We start from the raw sequence: 15,376 nt of genomic DNA, 5'->3' as shown, positions 1-15,376 counted from the left end.
AACGCACGCACAAATGATTTTATCAAAAGAGAGATATGGAGAGCAAAATGGACGCAATCGTTGCGATTAGTTGTGAATGTATTAAAAAGACTGCGTGTGTGTGTGTGTTCGTGTAAGAGCGATAGTGTGAGTGAGATGGAAGCGTAATGTATTTGTTGTAATTATTTTTTTTGGGAATTTTTGTTTTGTTTTGGTAGAATGTTTGTCAACACGTGACTTTAATTTGCACAAGATTTGGTTTATTTTTTTATATATTATTTTGTTTGCTATACTGCGCAAGAGAATGAAAATTGTATTAATGAGAAATGCTGAAAAGGCAATATATTAATTGTACAAAGGAAGAGAGGGAGAAAGAGCAAGATGATGCACCAAAGCTGCGACACCATCTGGCAGGCAAATCAAAAACAAAAAACAAAATAGAGCGCGCCTAGTTCAATAAACCGTAATACGAGAGCTGGAGAGCGGCGCGCAAAGTCAAAACACACGCGAATAACGCGGCAAAAGGCAAATGCACATAAAATAAATACGAAATATGTATATAAAAAAATAAAAAATAATCATAAAAAGTAAAGCGCGCAGTCAGCAGGCGGCGGTGGCGGCGGCGACGGCACTTGTCACACTCATACACTCATACTGACACACACACCAGCACATGTCAAAAACTTGCAAGGCACAGCGACAGCAGCAACAGCAGCAGCAACGACAGCGACGCAACGTCAACGTCATACGAAAAGGAATGTTGCGGCAGCGACATGTGTTTGATGTATGCAACCAGCCAGGCCGTGTGTTTGACTGTGTATGTGTGTGAGGGAATGCCTCTTTACGTTTACTACGTAATGCCGAAAAAACGTAAGTCGTTTAAGCTATGCCCAACTCGAATTTTTATACGTTTCGCGGTATTTCTTTTCGCCTGCTGTTTTGTTCTTATTGGACTGCTGATGCCACTGCTCCTGCTGCTTGTTTATTCTTATTGGGGGAAGCCAGACAGCGGTCTGTCTGCGCTGATTTTGTGCTTGCAAATGTGTGTGTGCGTTTGTGTGTGATATTGTATTTGTGTGTGAGTAAATATTTATATGTGCATACGCGCGCGAACTTGAATTTATGCAAAAATAAGCAGCTAAAAGAGGCTGCACATGAGGCGCTGGCAGCGACACACTAACGGTACATGAACTGGGGACCGAGTTTTATTTTAAGCACTTTTTCGGCCAGTTTAAATTTGATTTGGTCGCAGCAGAACGCGCAGAATTTACGTTTCGGATAATTAAAGGGACTGACTACGTCGAGGGGTGGGGAAACGCAACGGTCCAATTGGCGATATACGTCCAATTGGAAATGACGGCGACAAACAGACGCTGAAGGCAAACGGTAAGCGGCGGGCGATGCAAGCAGTACGCGATAATTACAGCAATGTGGCGGCGACCGAGTGTCCGATCGAAGCAAGACCCACCGAGTACAAATGTTGTCTGATGGCTGGCAACGGCAAAGTTGGCAGCATTGACCGTCGTCGCTGCCGCTGCGGCGCAAAGAAAGAAAGAAAGAAAAAAACACAAGAAAAGGCAACGGCAAGAGCGGCGACAGCGACGGCGGCGGCAGCGGCAGCGCCAGCGTGTGAGCGAATGCAGACACACACACTCATACCGATACGATATACACACACATATACAGTTACATACATATGCGACAGAACGATGAACGATGATGATGAACCGAATTACAAATAAAAGATGATGCCAAAAGACGACGACGTCTACGTTGACTGCGACGACAACGATTAGCAAACAGCCAGGCGCAAGGAGCAAAAGCATACACATACAACAACACACCCACACGCTCAGGCACACACACACACACATACACCCATACACTCATACACTCAAAGTAGCAGCGGCAGCGAAAAAAAATCGGTCGCAATCGGAAAAAATTGCAGAGCGTAGCCGCTCTCTGCACATAAAAAGAGAAAAAAAAACATAAGCAAGCCGCAACTCACACAAACTCACACACACACAAACGACAGAGACGTACTCAAGCATACAACAACAACAGCATAAGCAGCAAGCAGTACAAAAAAATCGAAGCAGCGAAAAAAATGAGAAGAAACACTGAGAGCAGCAACGCCGGCAACGCCAACAACAACCACAAAGAGCTCAGCAAGAAAGCTTGAAAAAATTGCGGCACAACACGCGCACCGTGGGCCGCGCTCTCTCAAAACGGGAACGAAACTCTTGCAGACAACAACAATTTGCATTATTGATGAGCAGCGTGAGTCGTAGGCGCCACCTAACCCCACACATATATTTCTTAACAAACTTGCGGCAAACTTACAAGTGTGTGTGTTTGTGTGTGTGAGCGAGTGAGTGAGACAGTGCACATACATAAGAGGACCCCCAGCGAGGTTGAGTGGGTGGATGAGTGTACGGCGGGTGCCAAGTATATAACACCCTTAGAAAATGACCAACACTGACCAGGCCACCAAATGCGACGATGTACGCCCATTAACTGGAGATGAATTCGCTTGGCCATGATTTGTGTTGGGTTGACACCCAAGTGGGTGGCCAATGTAGCGGGTATGAATCTGCAGACTTAGTCGCTGCAAGCGGAACCAGTAAAAACAATGGAACATTTCAGCTACAAAAGAAAAAAATAGAATTGCATCAATTGATGGGCATCATTTTTTTTATTTCTATTTTCTTGTTACTAGTTTTGCTACAAGCGAGAACAAGCAACATGGATGTTCAAATGGGTGTACTCAAGGGCTAACAAACTGCCAGGAACTGGTCCCAGATGCAACTTTTTAGATAAAAATTATATGCATTAGCTTATCTGTCAGGATTTTCCAACTAGAATAAATAAAGGTAAGTCAACTTATGGAAACTTAGTCTTAAATTTTCAGAAATATACTAACATTTGATGTGTTTATAATTATAACGTGTTCATATCAATAAAATCACATGTGACTTAAGCAATCACGCACCACTGTGCGACAAAAACAATGCGCCGTAAAGAAAAAAAATCCTCTCTCGAGCAGCAAAAACAAAGGGCCCCTGGCCAACAGACGAATCTGAAGACAAGAAACAGGACGAAAAATACGCAAAAAATGCATGACGGAACTGGACAGACGCAACGACGTCCATGGGAGCTGCGAAGGTAGCGCGAGACGGAAAGAGAAACTACTTCGACCACTGTGGGCTGAGAATGAAAGTGTACTATGAGTCCAAGCTCACACTACACTCACAGGCAGCTGCAAATGTATGTGTGGAGCAGCTGGGCCATTGTTGGCGGACACTCACACACAACTTTTGTAAGTGTATGCGTGTGCGTGTGAAGCATTTTTTCTTTGCGCTTCACTCAATTTCAATTTTTTTCTTTTATTTTGCCTCCTTTTCGCTCAGCAGCGATTGTCCTGTACTGCTGGTTCCTTCGAAAAGTTCAAAGTGGCAAGCCAAAGCGCGCTCTCACTCACAGAAGCGGGGCGCGCTCACACACACACACATACACACAGGCACACATATACTGAGACACTTTGGCGACGTGCTGTGGGCAAAAAAAAAAATACTCAGAGAGCAAGCAGAGCAGAAAAAAAAAGAAACGAATTCTGCACAGAAAATAAAAATTGTTTGCAAGAAAGAATGAAAGAAAAAATCGGAAAAAATGCAAGCCAAGTGGTTGCTGGGCGCAAAGGGAGGGACTGGGAGGAAGGTAGCAGCATGCTGGCTGTTGGGTGTGCCCGCTATGTCTCCAACGCCACCCCCCTATTAACTGGGTTGCTGCCATCGCCACCGCTGTCGCCGCCGCCGACCGCTGCTTTCGCTGCTGCTGCTGCTGCCGTCGACGTCTACTGGTGCTGCTGTTCTGCTGCGCCCGTGTGTGTCAGTTTCAGCTGCTCACATAGTTGGCCGAAGATAAAGGTGACGTTGTTGGCACCGGGGGAAGCAATGCAATGGGGCCAACCAGGCGCAGGGTAGGGTAGGATAGGATAGGGTGCTGGCGATGGGAAGACCCTCAAGTGTTGGCATGCAAAAAAAAAAGAAAAACACAATAAATATAGCCAAGCACATGGCGTCGCTGTTGTCGCGGCATATGCATGTGTGACACAAATACATACACACAGATTAATACATATGCTTAAGCACATGTAGTCTGTGTAAATGTATGTAACGGCTTTATGTCTGCGTGCATATATGTTTGTCTCGCAGTTAATCATCTACATGCGTATATGCTTCAATGAGTGAGAGAAAGAAAAAACGAGCGAGCGAGCAAGCTTGACCACATTTGCTAAAAGCATTCCACACAGTGTCCAGCATAATTAACGCTTAGCAAAAATCGAATCTAAGCTCTAGGCGAAAAAACAGCAGCGATGTACAATAAGAAAAAAAAACTAAACCAAGTGGCAACACTGCCATCGCCGCGTACGAAAGAGCTAGCAATAGCAATACGAAACACACACACTTACACAAAGACAAAGTCCAGTTTGAGGTCCAGTCGCAGTCAGCAGCCATACAACATTTTTCAAGGCGATGCAGACGCGCCAAAAAAAAGGGGGCCACCATGCAAAATCACAATAACAAAAGCAACAAAAGCAGCAGCAGCGTCAAAATACGACGCACCAGGCACTGGGCAAGACGAAGCGACGTCAACGTTGACGTCCACAAAGCTTCACATACAAAGCGACGCCATTGAAGTTGCGGTCGTCGACGACGACGTCGACGAAGTCGTAACGCACAACGGCAAAAACATTCAAAAGTACAAGGGCAACTACAACAACAACAAGAACGGCAACGAGACAGAAAATAAAAATGGGCGAAAAAGTTTTATACATAAAAGTGGTGGCAAAGCGAGACGAGAGCAGGAGCCACAGCACGAAACTCCAAGAACATGTGCAGAAACAACGGCGACGACGAAAGAGATACAAACAAACACAAGCTGTATAGCTGTGTATAGTTGCCACCTTTTTCTCCGCTCATTGGTAATTTGTGCTAGGAGGCGGCGGCGTGGCGGGGGCTCACACAGATGGCCGGCAAACTTTTGCAGCGAAAATAAAAATGGAGCGCACGTTTGTGACAAAAACAAAAAGCAAAAGCAAAGGCAAAAGCAAAACTTGCAGCATGAATGGGAAGTTGTTGCCGTTGCCGTTACCGTCGTCGTCGTTGGCTGCCCGCCGTCTGAAGCTAGCGCCGCGCGCTCTGCGGACACTGTGTTTACGTGCATGAGTGTATGTACATGAGCGTGAGAGGGTGGGCCACCGTTTGAGCGTTGCGTCAGCTTGAGTTTGAGTATTTTTTATTTTGGTTTCTCTGTGTGTTGTTGCTGGCCAACGACTCAAGTCAGCTTCGCGTGTGCATTGAGTGAGCGTTAATACGCTGAGCACGCCAGGAGCAGAGCTCGGGTACATTAATGCCAGCCACCAGTGTAAGCAAACGGTTGCTGTCTTGGCTAAATGCAGAAGGTTGCTGCACAAATAAGTTAATGCGTTAAGTGCTGGATAATTCGTTAAGTTACGTTAAAGATATTTCAAAAAATAATAATAAATTCAATTTTAACTAACTTTACCTGGTATACACAATCAAATTTAATTACAAATTATTTATAAAAACGCTGCTTCTTTGACAATTTATGACAAGCAATAAAAAAAACAATATTGGCAATACTCGTTGTGAACAAAGAACTGCATAAATAATCAATATTAATTAAAAGCTGCTCACATTCTTTATCAAAGGCAACAATAACGGGAACAACAACAGCAATCAACGGTTAATGAAGCGCACAAATGACAATTACAATGGCGTTCGTCAAATGCAAAGCAGCGCAACATCAAGAGCAATATAGAAAGAGTGGCACAGAGGGAGAGAGAGCCGCGACAGGAGAGTTGACTAAAAGCTGCGTAGATAACGATTCGAGCAATAATTGTGGGTGTATTGTGCATGTCAGTGCTCGTGTGAATGTATTCTTGTGTAAGTTATGTTGTATGTGTGTGTGTGTGTGTGTGCTTGTGCGTGAGCGGTAGCTTGTATTTGTGTGTGTGTATTTGTTGCTGGTGATCAATTTAAAAAGAGATAAACACACGCACACACACGTACATAAGCTGGCTGCTGTTGATGTGTGTTTGTTGTTGTTCTCAATCAGTTTGCAGACAGCAAAAGGTGCGCAATGTCCATGTGAATGGCTTATATAAATAGTAAGTTATATATATATATATATATATATATACATACACACTAACCATAGAAATCTATTGAGATAAAGATAATAATAAAAGGTCGTCGCAGCAAATGCGTGGCAAAGGTGCGGCTAGCATATGCCACAAGCTTTTCACTTGGAAAAGCAGTCAAAGAAAAATATGTACAAAGCAATTACTATCGCATGCATCGAGTATTGAGTTTAAGACTAATGTCCATACAAAGGGCTGCACTTAGAGAAAAGGCAAGCTAACTGAATTGTTGTGATTTTATTGAGCAATGACAAGAACTACACTGAAAGAATTTAGACATATATATATATATACATATATATATATTTATATATATATATATATATATATATATATATATATATATATATATATATATATATATACATATATATATATATATATATATATATATGCCACAATTATAAATACACTGACAGAAAAAATCTTCATTGAAACAATTCAATTTTGTACTATTTCCCATACACTGAAAAAACACATATGCATAAGTACTAATATTATCTATCAATAAATTGATGAGCTCATATTTTTTTTTGATACATTAAAAATTTTATCAACAAAGCGATAATCACTAAATACACTGAGAGAATAGACTTGTAAGTAGTTTAATATCTATGAGCTGATATATGAAGAAATCTTTATTTATACAATATAATCCACATTTCTATTTTAAAACAACCTATTTGAGATAAAAGGTTCACTCACACAGTTCAAAGTCGCTTTGAATAATATAAATAAAAAATAATGTTTGATAGGAACTTCAAATCGATTTTTAATTATCAGCTCTAATCAGAGTACAGTCTATATATAGCTAATCTAATACGAATGAATAGTAAATTATATACCTCTACCTATAAGTATTACCAATTATATAATAGACATTTCAGTCCAAAGGAGGGGAAATGCATAACTTTGAATATCTTAAAAATTCCAATATTTCGTTTCAGGGTATTTCTTAGTCGTGCTTACTTTGGCTATAGCGAATTCCAATATGGATTTTCAATTATAAACAATTGGCAATTAAAACTTTGTTCAAGGACCTATTTTATAGTTTGTATTACGAGTGTTTTTAATGGTATAAACCATGGATTCGTAATTGAGCCGTGGGAAATTGCTGCCACTTAGAGCTAAGCGATATATATTTAATTATTAACGGTGTTGCCGGGGCCAGTCGCACTCACCTGTAGGTCCGATTCGGTAACATCGATTTCGCCGCGATACACAAAATCGATAATTGTTTTCAGATCTGTGAAGATGATGTCGGCGGGTAAGATAATCGTTGGATGCTTGCACGGATTCTCGAGCAGGAGCTTTTGGAAATACGTTGAGCAGGCGGATAAGACAACCTGTGGAAGTAGAGGCAAAGGCATTAATAGATTTCATGCCTATCGATAGTTCTAAATAACCGACATACCTTGTGCGCCTTGAGCGAGCCGTGCTCACAGGACAAGGTCACATCGACAAAGGAGAGATCCTCGCGCAGTTGCTGAAACACTGACGTCATCGTGTTCTGATAGTTATTCCAGCGCAGACTAAAGTACTGATGTCCCCGCACGGCAGCCATTTTGTATTTGAACAAGTATCGCGCTCTCTTAACTTTCAATTGCAGTTATTTTGTTTATTGTTACGTCTCTCTCTCTCTCTCTCTCGTTCTTTGCCCCTCGCTTGCACGCCTTCACTTTCGCTGATGTGCAGTGTGCCAGAAGCTCAGTGCTATGACGACGACGACGACGACGCTGGCGCAGACGTTGGCGCTGCCGTCCTGCTGTTGGCGGCGCTGTAATAACAATGCAAGTGCAAATGCCGTTAGTTGAATATTGAATAGCTTCAAATAGATTTGCGCCTGCGCACATAGCACAATGTAATTATTGCATTTTCTTTTTGCATAATTAATACGCATTTATCAATTATTCACACGGCAAAACTGATCAATAAACGCACAATGCCCAACAAGCACAAACGACTGCTGCGGCCCGTTGCAACAGTTTTTTGTTCAGCTTCTATACCAAACGCAACGCAACGCAAGTTGCGACTGAGCCAGCTTTCTGTGGCACAGTCACGGATGCAAAAGGCCGCCTGCTGCGCCAACCCATGTAAAAGGAGTCCATTGTGCAGCGCATTACAACGCCGCAGTACAGAGCCGCACAAACTAAGCAAGGCTCCCAAAAATAAAACAGGTAGTCTCTGAGTTTGCAGTACAGCTCGACCTGTGACTACCCTACAAATTTAAATTAGAATTGTTTTGTAAGAAATTTAAAGGTAATTATGATTCAGTTTCGATCAAAATTGATTAAAATATAGTTATGAATCAATAATTATGTGTGTGGATTAATGCCTAAATAATGACGAATGTATATCAAAATACTAAAAGTAATATTATAATAAATGAATCAATGCTTAAAGTATACATATTGATAAACAGATCTTATATATTAATTTCTATAATTTATATTATCGCCCTCTCTGTGTCTTTTACCCCTTTTTAAGTGATTCAAAATCCGTGGGTATTTCTTTTTGTTTCTATACAACGATTATCCATATACAGTATACCTTGATTACCAATCCAATTTCATGCTTAACCCTTGGCAACACCTCGCATTAGGCCGTTTTTTTCCAATACATTTTTGCAATAAAACTTTTTGCATCTGGCCCATTGTCGTTGCGCGGCTTCCAATTCAGAAAAGTTTTTTAGTTTTGTGCATGAAAATGTAAAATGCTGCCTTCTGCCCAGGCCAAAGAAAGAAACCCAAAACCAGTTTCATGCTCGAGACCGAAGTTTACACTCTTTACATTTATTTTTACTTTTAGTTGTTGTTTTTTTTTATTCATTTTCGTAGTTCTCTTTGCGGATTTCAATGGCACGTACAACGTCATGTTGTTGCTAGTTTGCTCCATTGGTATTGTCAAAATAAATAAATACAAAAAAAAGTGAAATAGGAATGCTGAAAAGGATGCTGGCTGAAAGGAGTGAATGCAGTCTATGGCCACCAATTCATTTAACAGCAGGAGGAGAGAAGGGTTAAGCAACGACTCGAGACATAGGCATAGACACAACAACAACAACAAGCACAACGAAGACGGCGGCGGCAACAGCATACAATAGCCACATTGACTTGCAGTTTTAACGACCGCAGCGAACGCTGCAATTTGAACTTCAGAAAGGATGGTATGCAGTTCAGCAAAATATGCTTAAGCATAAAAAAGAACTTATATAAATATATAGATATCCCTCTGTTATATATAAAAAATAATTCCCTACCAAAATACCTTTTATCGAGAAGCCAATCAAATTTTGTTTTGCTTGGCTGCATACGCGCCTTCAATCACGAAGTACTGCGCGGGTTAACGGGGTGTTTAGCTGTGCAATGTCATTGCTTTGTTGTTTTGCATGCAGTTAGCAGCAAAGAAACAGATATGAAAAAAAACTCGAAATCAAAACAATAAACCGCGCACCAAAATGAAATGCCAAAAAAGCAAAAGAGAAGAAAAATGAAAGAAGCAAATGTTGCCACCCACTTGCACACTCCAGAAAACGTGTTGGATTTAGAGCGGCAAGCAGAGAGAGTCACAGAGAGAGAGAGTGAGCAAGACAGAAGGAGAGAGAGAGAGGGAGAGCGCGAGGCAGCGAGCTTATAATCAGTCGTGCATTTTGTGCGGCCTGTTTGTTGTTTTGATGTCGTTCTTCTGCTTCTTCTCCATTTACGCGACCAATCCACGTTTTTTTTTTTGTGCTATTGTTTGTTGGTCCCCTGTTGCTCGTTGTGTTCGTCTCACGCACACACAAACTAACATACTCACACACACTTCGAAGAAGTCAAGTTGCCGCCATTTGGAGCCTTTGCTTGCTTCGCCGTTTTCCTTTGCTTGCTTGTTTGTTTGCTAAATAGATTTTTTTCGTGTATACGTTTTTTCGTTTTGTTTGCTCTTGAATATTTGTTTGCCAGTAAATGTGTGCCTGAAATTTACCTACAAACTTCTATTGGATATATAAATTATCTATTAACTACCATAAAGTACGTTGCACTAATTAAAAGCTTTCTAATTCCCTATAGTCTGAAAACTTCTATTTTTATTTATCTGCACTTTCGATTCACTTTTTAGAATGTGCAAATTGCACAGTGGTACACGTTTATGTAAAATGTATATCTTTTATAACTACACTATATTTATAGACTCATTTTACGTTAAGCTAATTTAATAATTAATCATCATTACTAACATGGTAAAACTAATTATTAATTATTAAGATCTTCTATATTGAGTAACTATGTTTGTTTTATCCCACTGTATACTCAGACTAGGCAGCCGCTTCATTGCGCTTTGACTATGCATGAGTAAGCGAGACAGCTGTTTTGCACGTTGACTCTTGCATATGTGTTGGTGTATGAGTGTGTGTATGAAGTAGATAAAGAAGAAGCACAAGACAAATGACAGACTAAAACAGCGCTGATGCGGTGGGTGAAGAAGCAAAGAAAATGGATTTTAAACATTTTTGTTTTGATTATTATTGTTCTTGTCGCACAGCAACGATGGGGGCAAAACTTATAAAGTAAACTAGAGAGAGAGAGCAAAAGCAAGCGAGCGTGTGAGTGTGAATATGAGAGGCCGAAGTGCAGGTGGCATGGAAATTTGCACCATATATGTCCCCCACTATTTGCCCATGTAAATAAATGTAATACTAAACATTGCCGCAATTGACATCAATTGAAATGTGTAGTTTTTTTCTTGTTTTATTTTTAGTTGATTTACCTTTTGTGTTGTTGCTATTTATATTTAAATTTAGAGCTTTGCAATTTGTTGTTGCAAGTGTTCATCAGCGCTGACGTTGCCGCAGTCGTTCAATTTGTTGGTCCTCTTTTGCATAATTGGTTGCACACATGGCGCACGCATTACGTTGTCTAATTGTACAAAATTTTCAGTTGCTTTTTCTTTTTTTTTTGCCGCCTTTGCTGCTTACGTTAAGCGTTACGTGTTGCTATATTACGTAGTGCACGCATAGAGATCGCGATTACAGTAAGCGGTGCGTTAGTTGCTGATGTTTTTGTTGTTGTTGCGCAGTTTATTGGTTATTTTTATGCACATTTGACGCGCACACACAAACAAAATGACAAACACACATGTACACAGAGATCGAGAGAGACGCACGCATACAAGCAAGTGTGGAGCATTTACCGCCAAGTTTTATTTCGCATACGTCTTTTCTTATATTTTACCTTTTTTACTGTTAATTTTTCGTTTTATTTTTATTTCCTTTCGTTTATTTGCGCTGTTGTCCGTCCCGCTACCTTTCCGTTTTACGACGTTCTTGCCCGCTCACTCACACACTCGCGTACGCACACGATTGTAGCCACACATTCGACTCAATTGGTTTTTCAGCTGCTTTTTCGTAATTTGCAAATAGTTAATTTATTCTATTTAGCTAGCCGTATCACTGCACAACGAGTTGCACTTTGGTCGTTTCATACTTTAAATTAGCATTGCTTTTTGTTTTGCGCACTTTTTTTTTGGTAGCTCACTCGCGTTGGAATTTCGCTGGCAAAACGGAATTTAAAATAATAATTATTTTTTCCACTCGTCGTTCATCGGAGGTTTGCTCGTGTTCGCCATTTTCGTATTCAATTGGCCTTGCCAGACTGCTGAGCATTGTGAACAATCCCACAGATAAACAATATAATCAGCTCGATCCTTAATCAACAGATCCAGAATATACTATAAATATTTAACTAATGTTTATCTTACAATATTATACTATATTGACGAAATACATTTAAAATATATTGAGGGTCGCGCTCCCAGTCCCAGCACCTGGCAACATTTTTCATTATGAGAGACCATTTGTCTCTTTTACTCGCATTGTTTTTGCTCATTTACTTTTCCTTTGCTGCTTACGTTAAGCGTTACGTGTTGCTATATTACGTAGTGCACGCATAGAGATCGCGATTACAGTAAGCGGTGCGTTAGTTGCTGATGTTTTTGTTGTTGTTGCGCAGTTTATTGGTTATTTTTATGCACATTTGACGCGCACACACAAACAAAATGACAAACACACATGTACACAGAGATCGAGAGAGACGCACGCATACAAGCAAGTGTGGAGCATTTACCGCCAAGTTTTATTTCGCATACGTCTTTTCTTATATTTTACCTTTTTTACTGTTAATTTTTCGTTTTATTTTTATTTCCTTTCGTTTATTTGCGCTGTTGTCCGTCCCGCTACCTTTCCGTTTTACGACGTTCTTGCCCGCTCACTCACACACTCGCGTACGCACACGATTGTAGCCACACATTCGACTCAATTGGTTTTTCAGCTGCTTTTTCGTAATTTGCAAATAGTTAATTTATTCTATTTAGCTAGCCGTATCACTGCACAACGAGTTGCACTTTGGTCGTTTCATACTTTAAATTAGCATTGCTTTTTGTTTTGCGCACTTTTTTTTTGGTAGCTCACTCGCGTTGGAATTTCGCTGGCAAAACGGAATTTAAAATAATAATTATTTTTTCCACTCGTCGTTCATCGGAGGTTTGCTCGTGTTCGCCATTTTCGTATTCAATTGGCCTTGCCAGACTGCTGAGCATTGTGAACAATCCCACAGATAAACAATATAATCAGCTCGATCCTTAATCAACAGATCCAGAATATACTATAAATATTTAACTAATGTTTATCTTACAATATTATACTATATTGACGAAATACATTTAAAATATATTGAGGGTCGCGCTCCCAGTCCCAGCACCTGGCAACATTTTTCATTATGAGAGACCATTTGTCTCTTTTACTCGCATTGTTTTTGCTCATTTACTTTTGTGCTGTTGCGTTGCAGACGAAACAGCTGGAAAGAAATGCGCGCGCACAATTCGAATTTCAAACAGAAAGTTAAAAGAATTTTTTGTAATAAATGACTTGCAGTGTACTCATATAGAAATTTAAAATTAAATTTAATACAAATACATTTCAGACAATTGTTAACAAGTGTTTGTTGCCTTTAACAACAATGTGGTGTGTACACACTGTAACGCAGCACTGCCAGATGGTCAGAGCGCAATGAACAACAGCACGAAAGCTAACTGCTATAGAACTAATGATAAGTGTCTATTGATAAAATGGCGCTCGTATTTGAATTTAAATTTGTTAACTGAATTTAAAAAATGTATCTTAGTTATAACGAAAACTGCATTTTTTTATATAAATTTTAGTTTATAGTCAAATTATGCACAGTATGACGTTATGACAAAATACCGTCATGGAAAGTCTGGGCTTGTCAGTCGGAGCCAGATTTCAATTATATTTATGTATTTATAATAAGCAAATAAATATTCGTAGCCAAAAGTCGACATTTGCATAATGAAGGCGAAACAATTCAAATGAGTTGCAATTTTCAGTTGTTGAATGCGAAAGTGACTTGCATATGTATGGGATGTATATGTGTGTGTGTACGTATGTATGTATTTACATATATGTGTATGGGTACGTACTTGTGGGTGCGGAAGTGGGTGGCGATACCATAAAAACTGCGCTTAACTAACGCTGTTTCAAGCTTTCGACGGATGGGCTGTTGGCGCATACAAAGCGACTCATTTGGAGAGAGAGAGACAGAGGGAGAGAGGGCAAGTGAATGAGCGAACGAGCAAGCGAGCAAGCAAGCAAACGAATGGAACAGGCGAGAAGAGAGAGGGTAAAAGCGAAATTTGGAGTATGGGTATTCGCTCTCTCATATGCATTAAGCTAATTGACATTCATGAGCATCAAGGCTGAATACATTAAAATAATTGCATATTCTCACTACTCACTCTAGCTCTAAGTAACAACAACTGTGTTTGACTTGCATAATTGTTACATTGATCGTCGTAGTAGATTAATTTCAGCTATTAGTTAACATTAATTGACATTGTTTGAGCTTTTCACATGTTGTTGGAAAAATCGATCGAAAATTAAAACTCGCATTTCAATCGAATGCGCAGGCTCGCGTCGAGGAGAAAGAGACATTAGGGGCAACCGACCTCGTATTTTTTATGTGCCTAAGCATTTATGTATTACATAAACAAATATACACACACACACTCACACTAGCATACACAACTATACTTCACATACGCCCCCTATGGTCGCCCACATTTAGAGCACTGCGCAAACAAAACAAATGATCCCTCACACCAAGGCACTCGCAAGCAGCGACGTTGGCTGCGCAGCTTTGGCTATCCATTAGTTAGTGTATGTGTGTGTTTGGGATCAAAACTAAAGCGCCCAATGCTCCGTGCTCCATAAAGCAAAAGCTGTGCATATTTATTGCGCGTGAGCGTGACCAAACAAGAGAGCGAGAAATGCGAGCACATTAGAACACACTCACACACAGTCACACATGCACACAAAAGCTTCCCCTAGTTTACAGCTGCTTGAAACAATTAATGCATATTAAGGTCAGCAGCAGCGTTAGCGACAGCGACTGAGGCAGTAGTCGCCCTTTATTGCCAATCTCGGCCGCTAGATGGCGCCACCAGTGCCAAAACGAGTGCTCTCGCTGACATATTCTTCAGCATACAGACCTACTTGAACATTAGTGTAGCGCACTCTAATATGATATGCAATAATGACACACTCATATAAATACATGTTTAAAACGAGAGGAAAAAGTTAACAAAAGTAGGCACTTTATTGGGCGGCAATTGACGTCATTGAATCGCTTTTCTATGGAACTGCCTGCTCACACTCTTGCTAAACATGCGATATGCACTTGCAATTTGAAGTGCGAGTGTCTGTGTATGTGTGCAAGTGGGTAGAATGTGTAGCAGTATTGGTGCGCGTGTTGTGGGACATGTGTGCATTGCATTATTCTTGTTTAGGCTTTCCATGCGCACTCTCACTCACTCACTCCCTCTTACTCCCCTCTGTGGTTTACCAAAGAAAGAGAGAGAGAGAGAGAGAGAGAGAGAGAGAGAGAGAGCGAGCGAGTACGAGCGAGTACCTGGCAGCTTTCAGTGCAAGCGTGCCTGTGTATATGTGAGTACATAAGAATTTAATGTCATAAATGCATTAAATTGCAACCATGAAACATTTACAAGTATACACATGATAGGATTTATCTATTGTACATATACACAGACATATGTGTGTCTGTATTTGTGAGTGTATGTGTGAGTGTTTATATAGCGTGTGCTATATTTTTACACTCT

General features: G+C 40.4%; 1 protein-coding gene across 2 annotated transcripts in view; it reads right to left on the bottom strand.

The window, feature by feature from the left end:
• LOC111599326 (myb-like protein Q) overlaps window positions 1–11,890 on the bottom strand; it is a 61,808-nt gene extending 49,918 nt beyond the window's left edge. For both annotated transcript variants that reach the window (XM_023314947.2, XM_023314955.2), the window contains exons 1-3: window positions 10,955–11,890; window positions 7,620–7,982; window positions 7,387–7,551 (exon numbers count right to left, since the gene is read on the bottom strand). In XM_023314947.2, coding sequence (XP_023170715.2) covers window positions 7,387–7,551; window positions 7,620–7,769 — 315 coding nt within the window. In that variant the 5' untranslated portion in view covers window positions 7,770–7,982; window positions 10,955–11,890. The remainder of the gene's footprint in view (window positions 1–7,386; window positions 7,552–7,619; window positions 7,983–10,954) is intronic.
• Between the last annotated feature and the right edge of the window lie 3,486 nt (window positions 11,891–15,376).

Source organism: Drosophila hydei, unplaced genomic scaffold (assembly GCF_003285905.1).
Source record: "Drosophila hydei strain 15085-1641.00,03,60 unplaced genomic scaffold, DhydRS2 tig00008122-arrow-pilon, whole genome shotgun sequence".
Classification (NCBI taxonomy): domain Eukaryota; kingdom Metazoa; phylum Arthropoda; class Insecta; order Diptera; family Drosophilidae; genus Drosophila; species Drosophila hydei.
The sequence above is the reverse complement of the archived record's forward strand: the minus strand, read 5'-3'. Positions and strand labels throughout refer to the sequence as shown.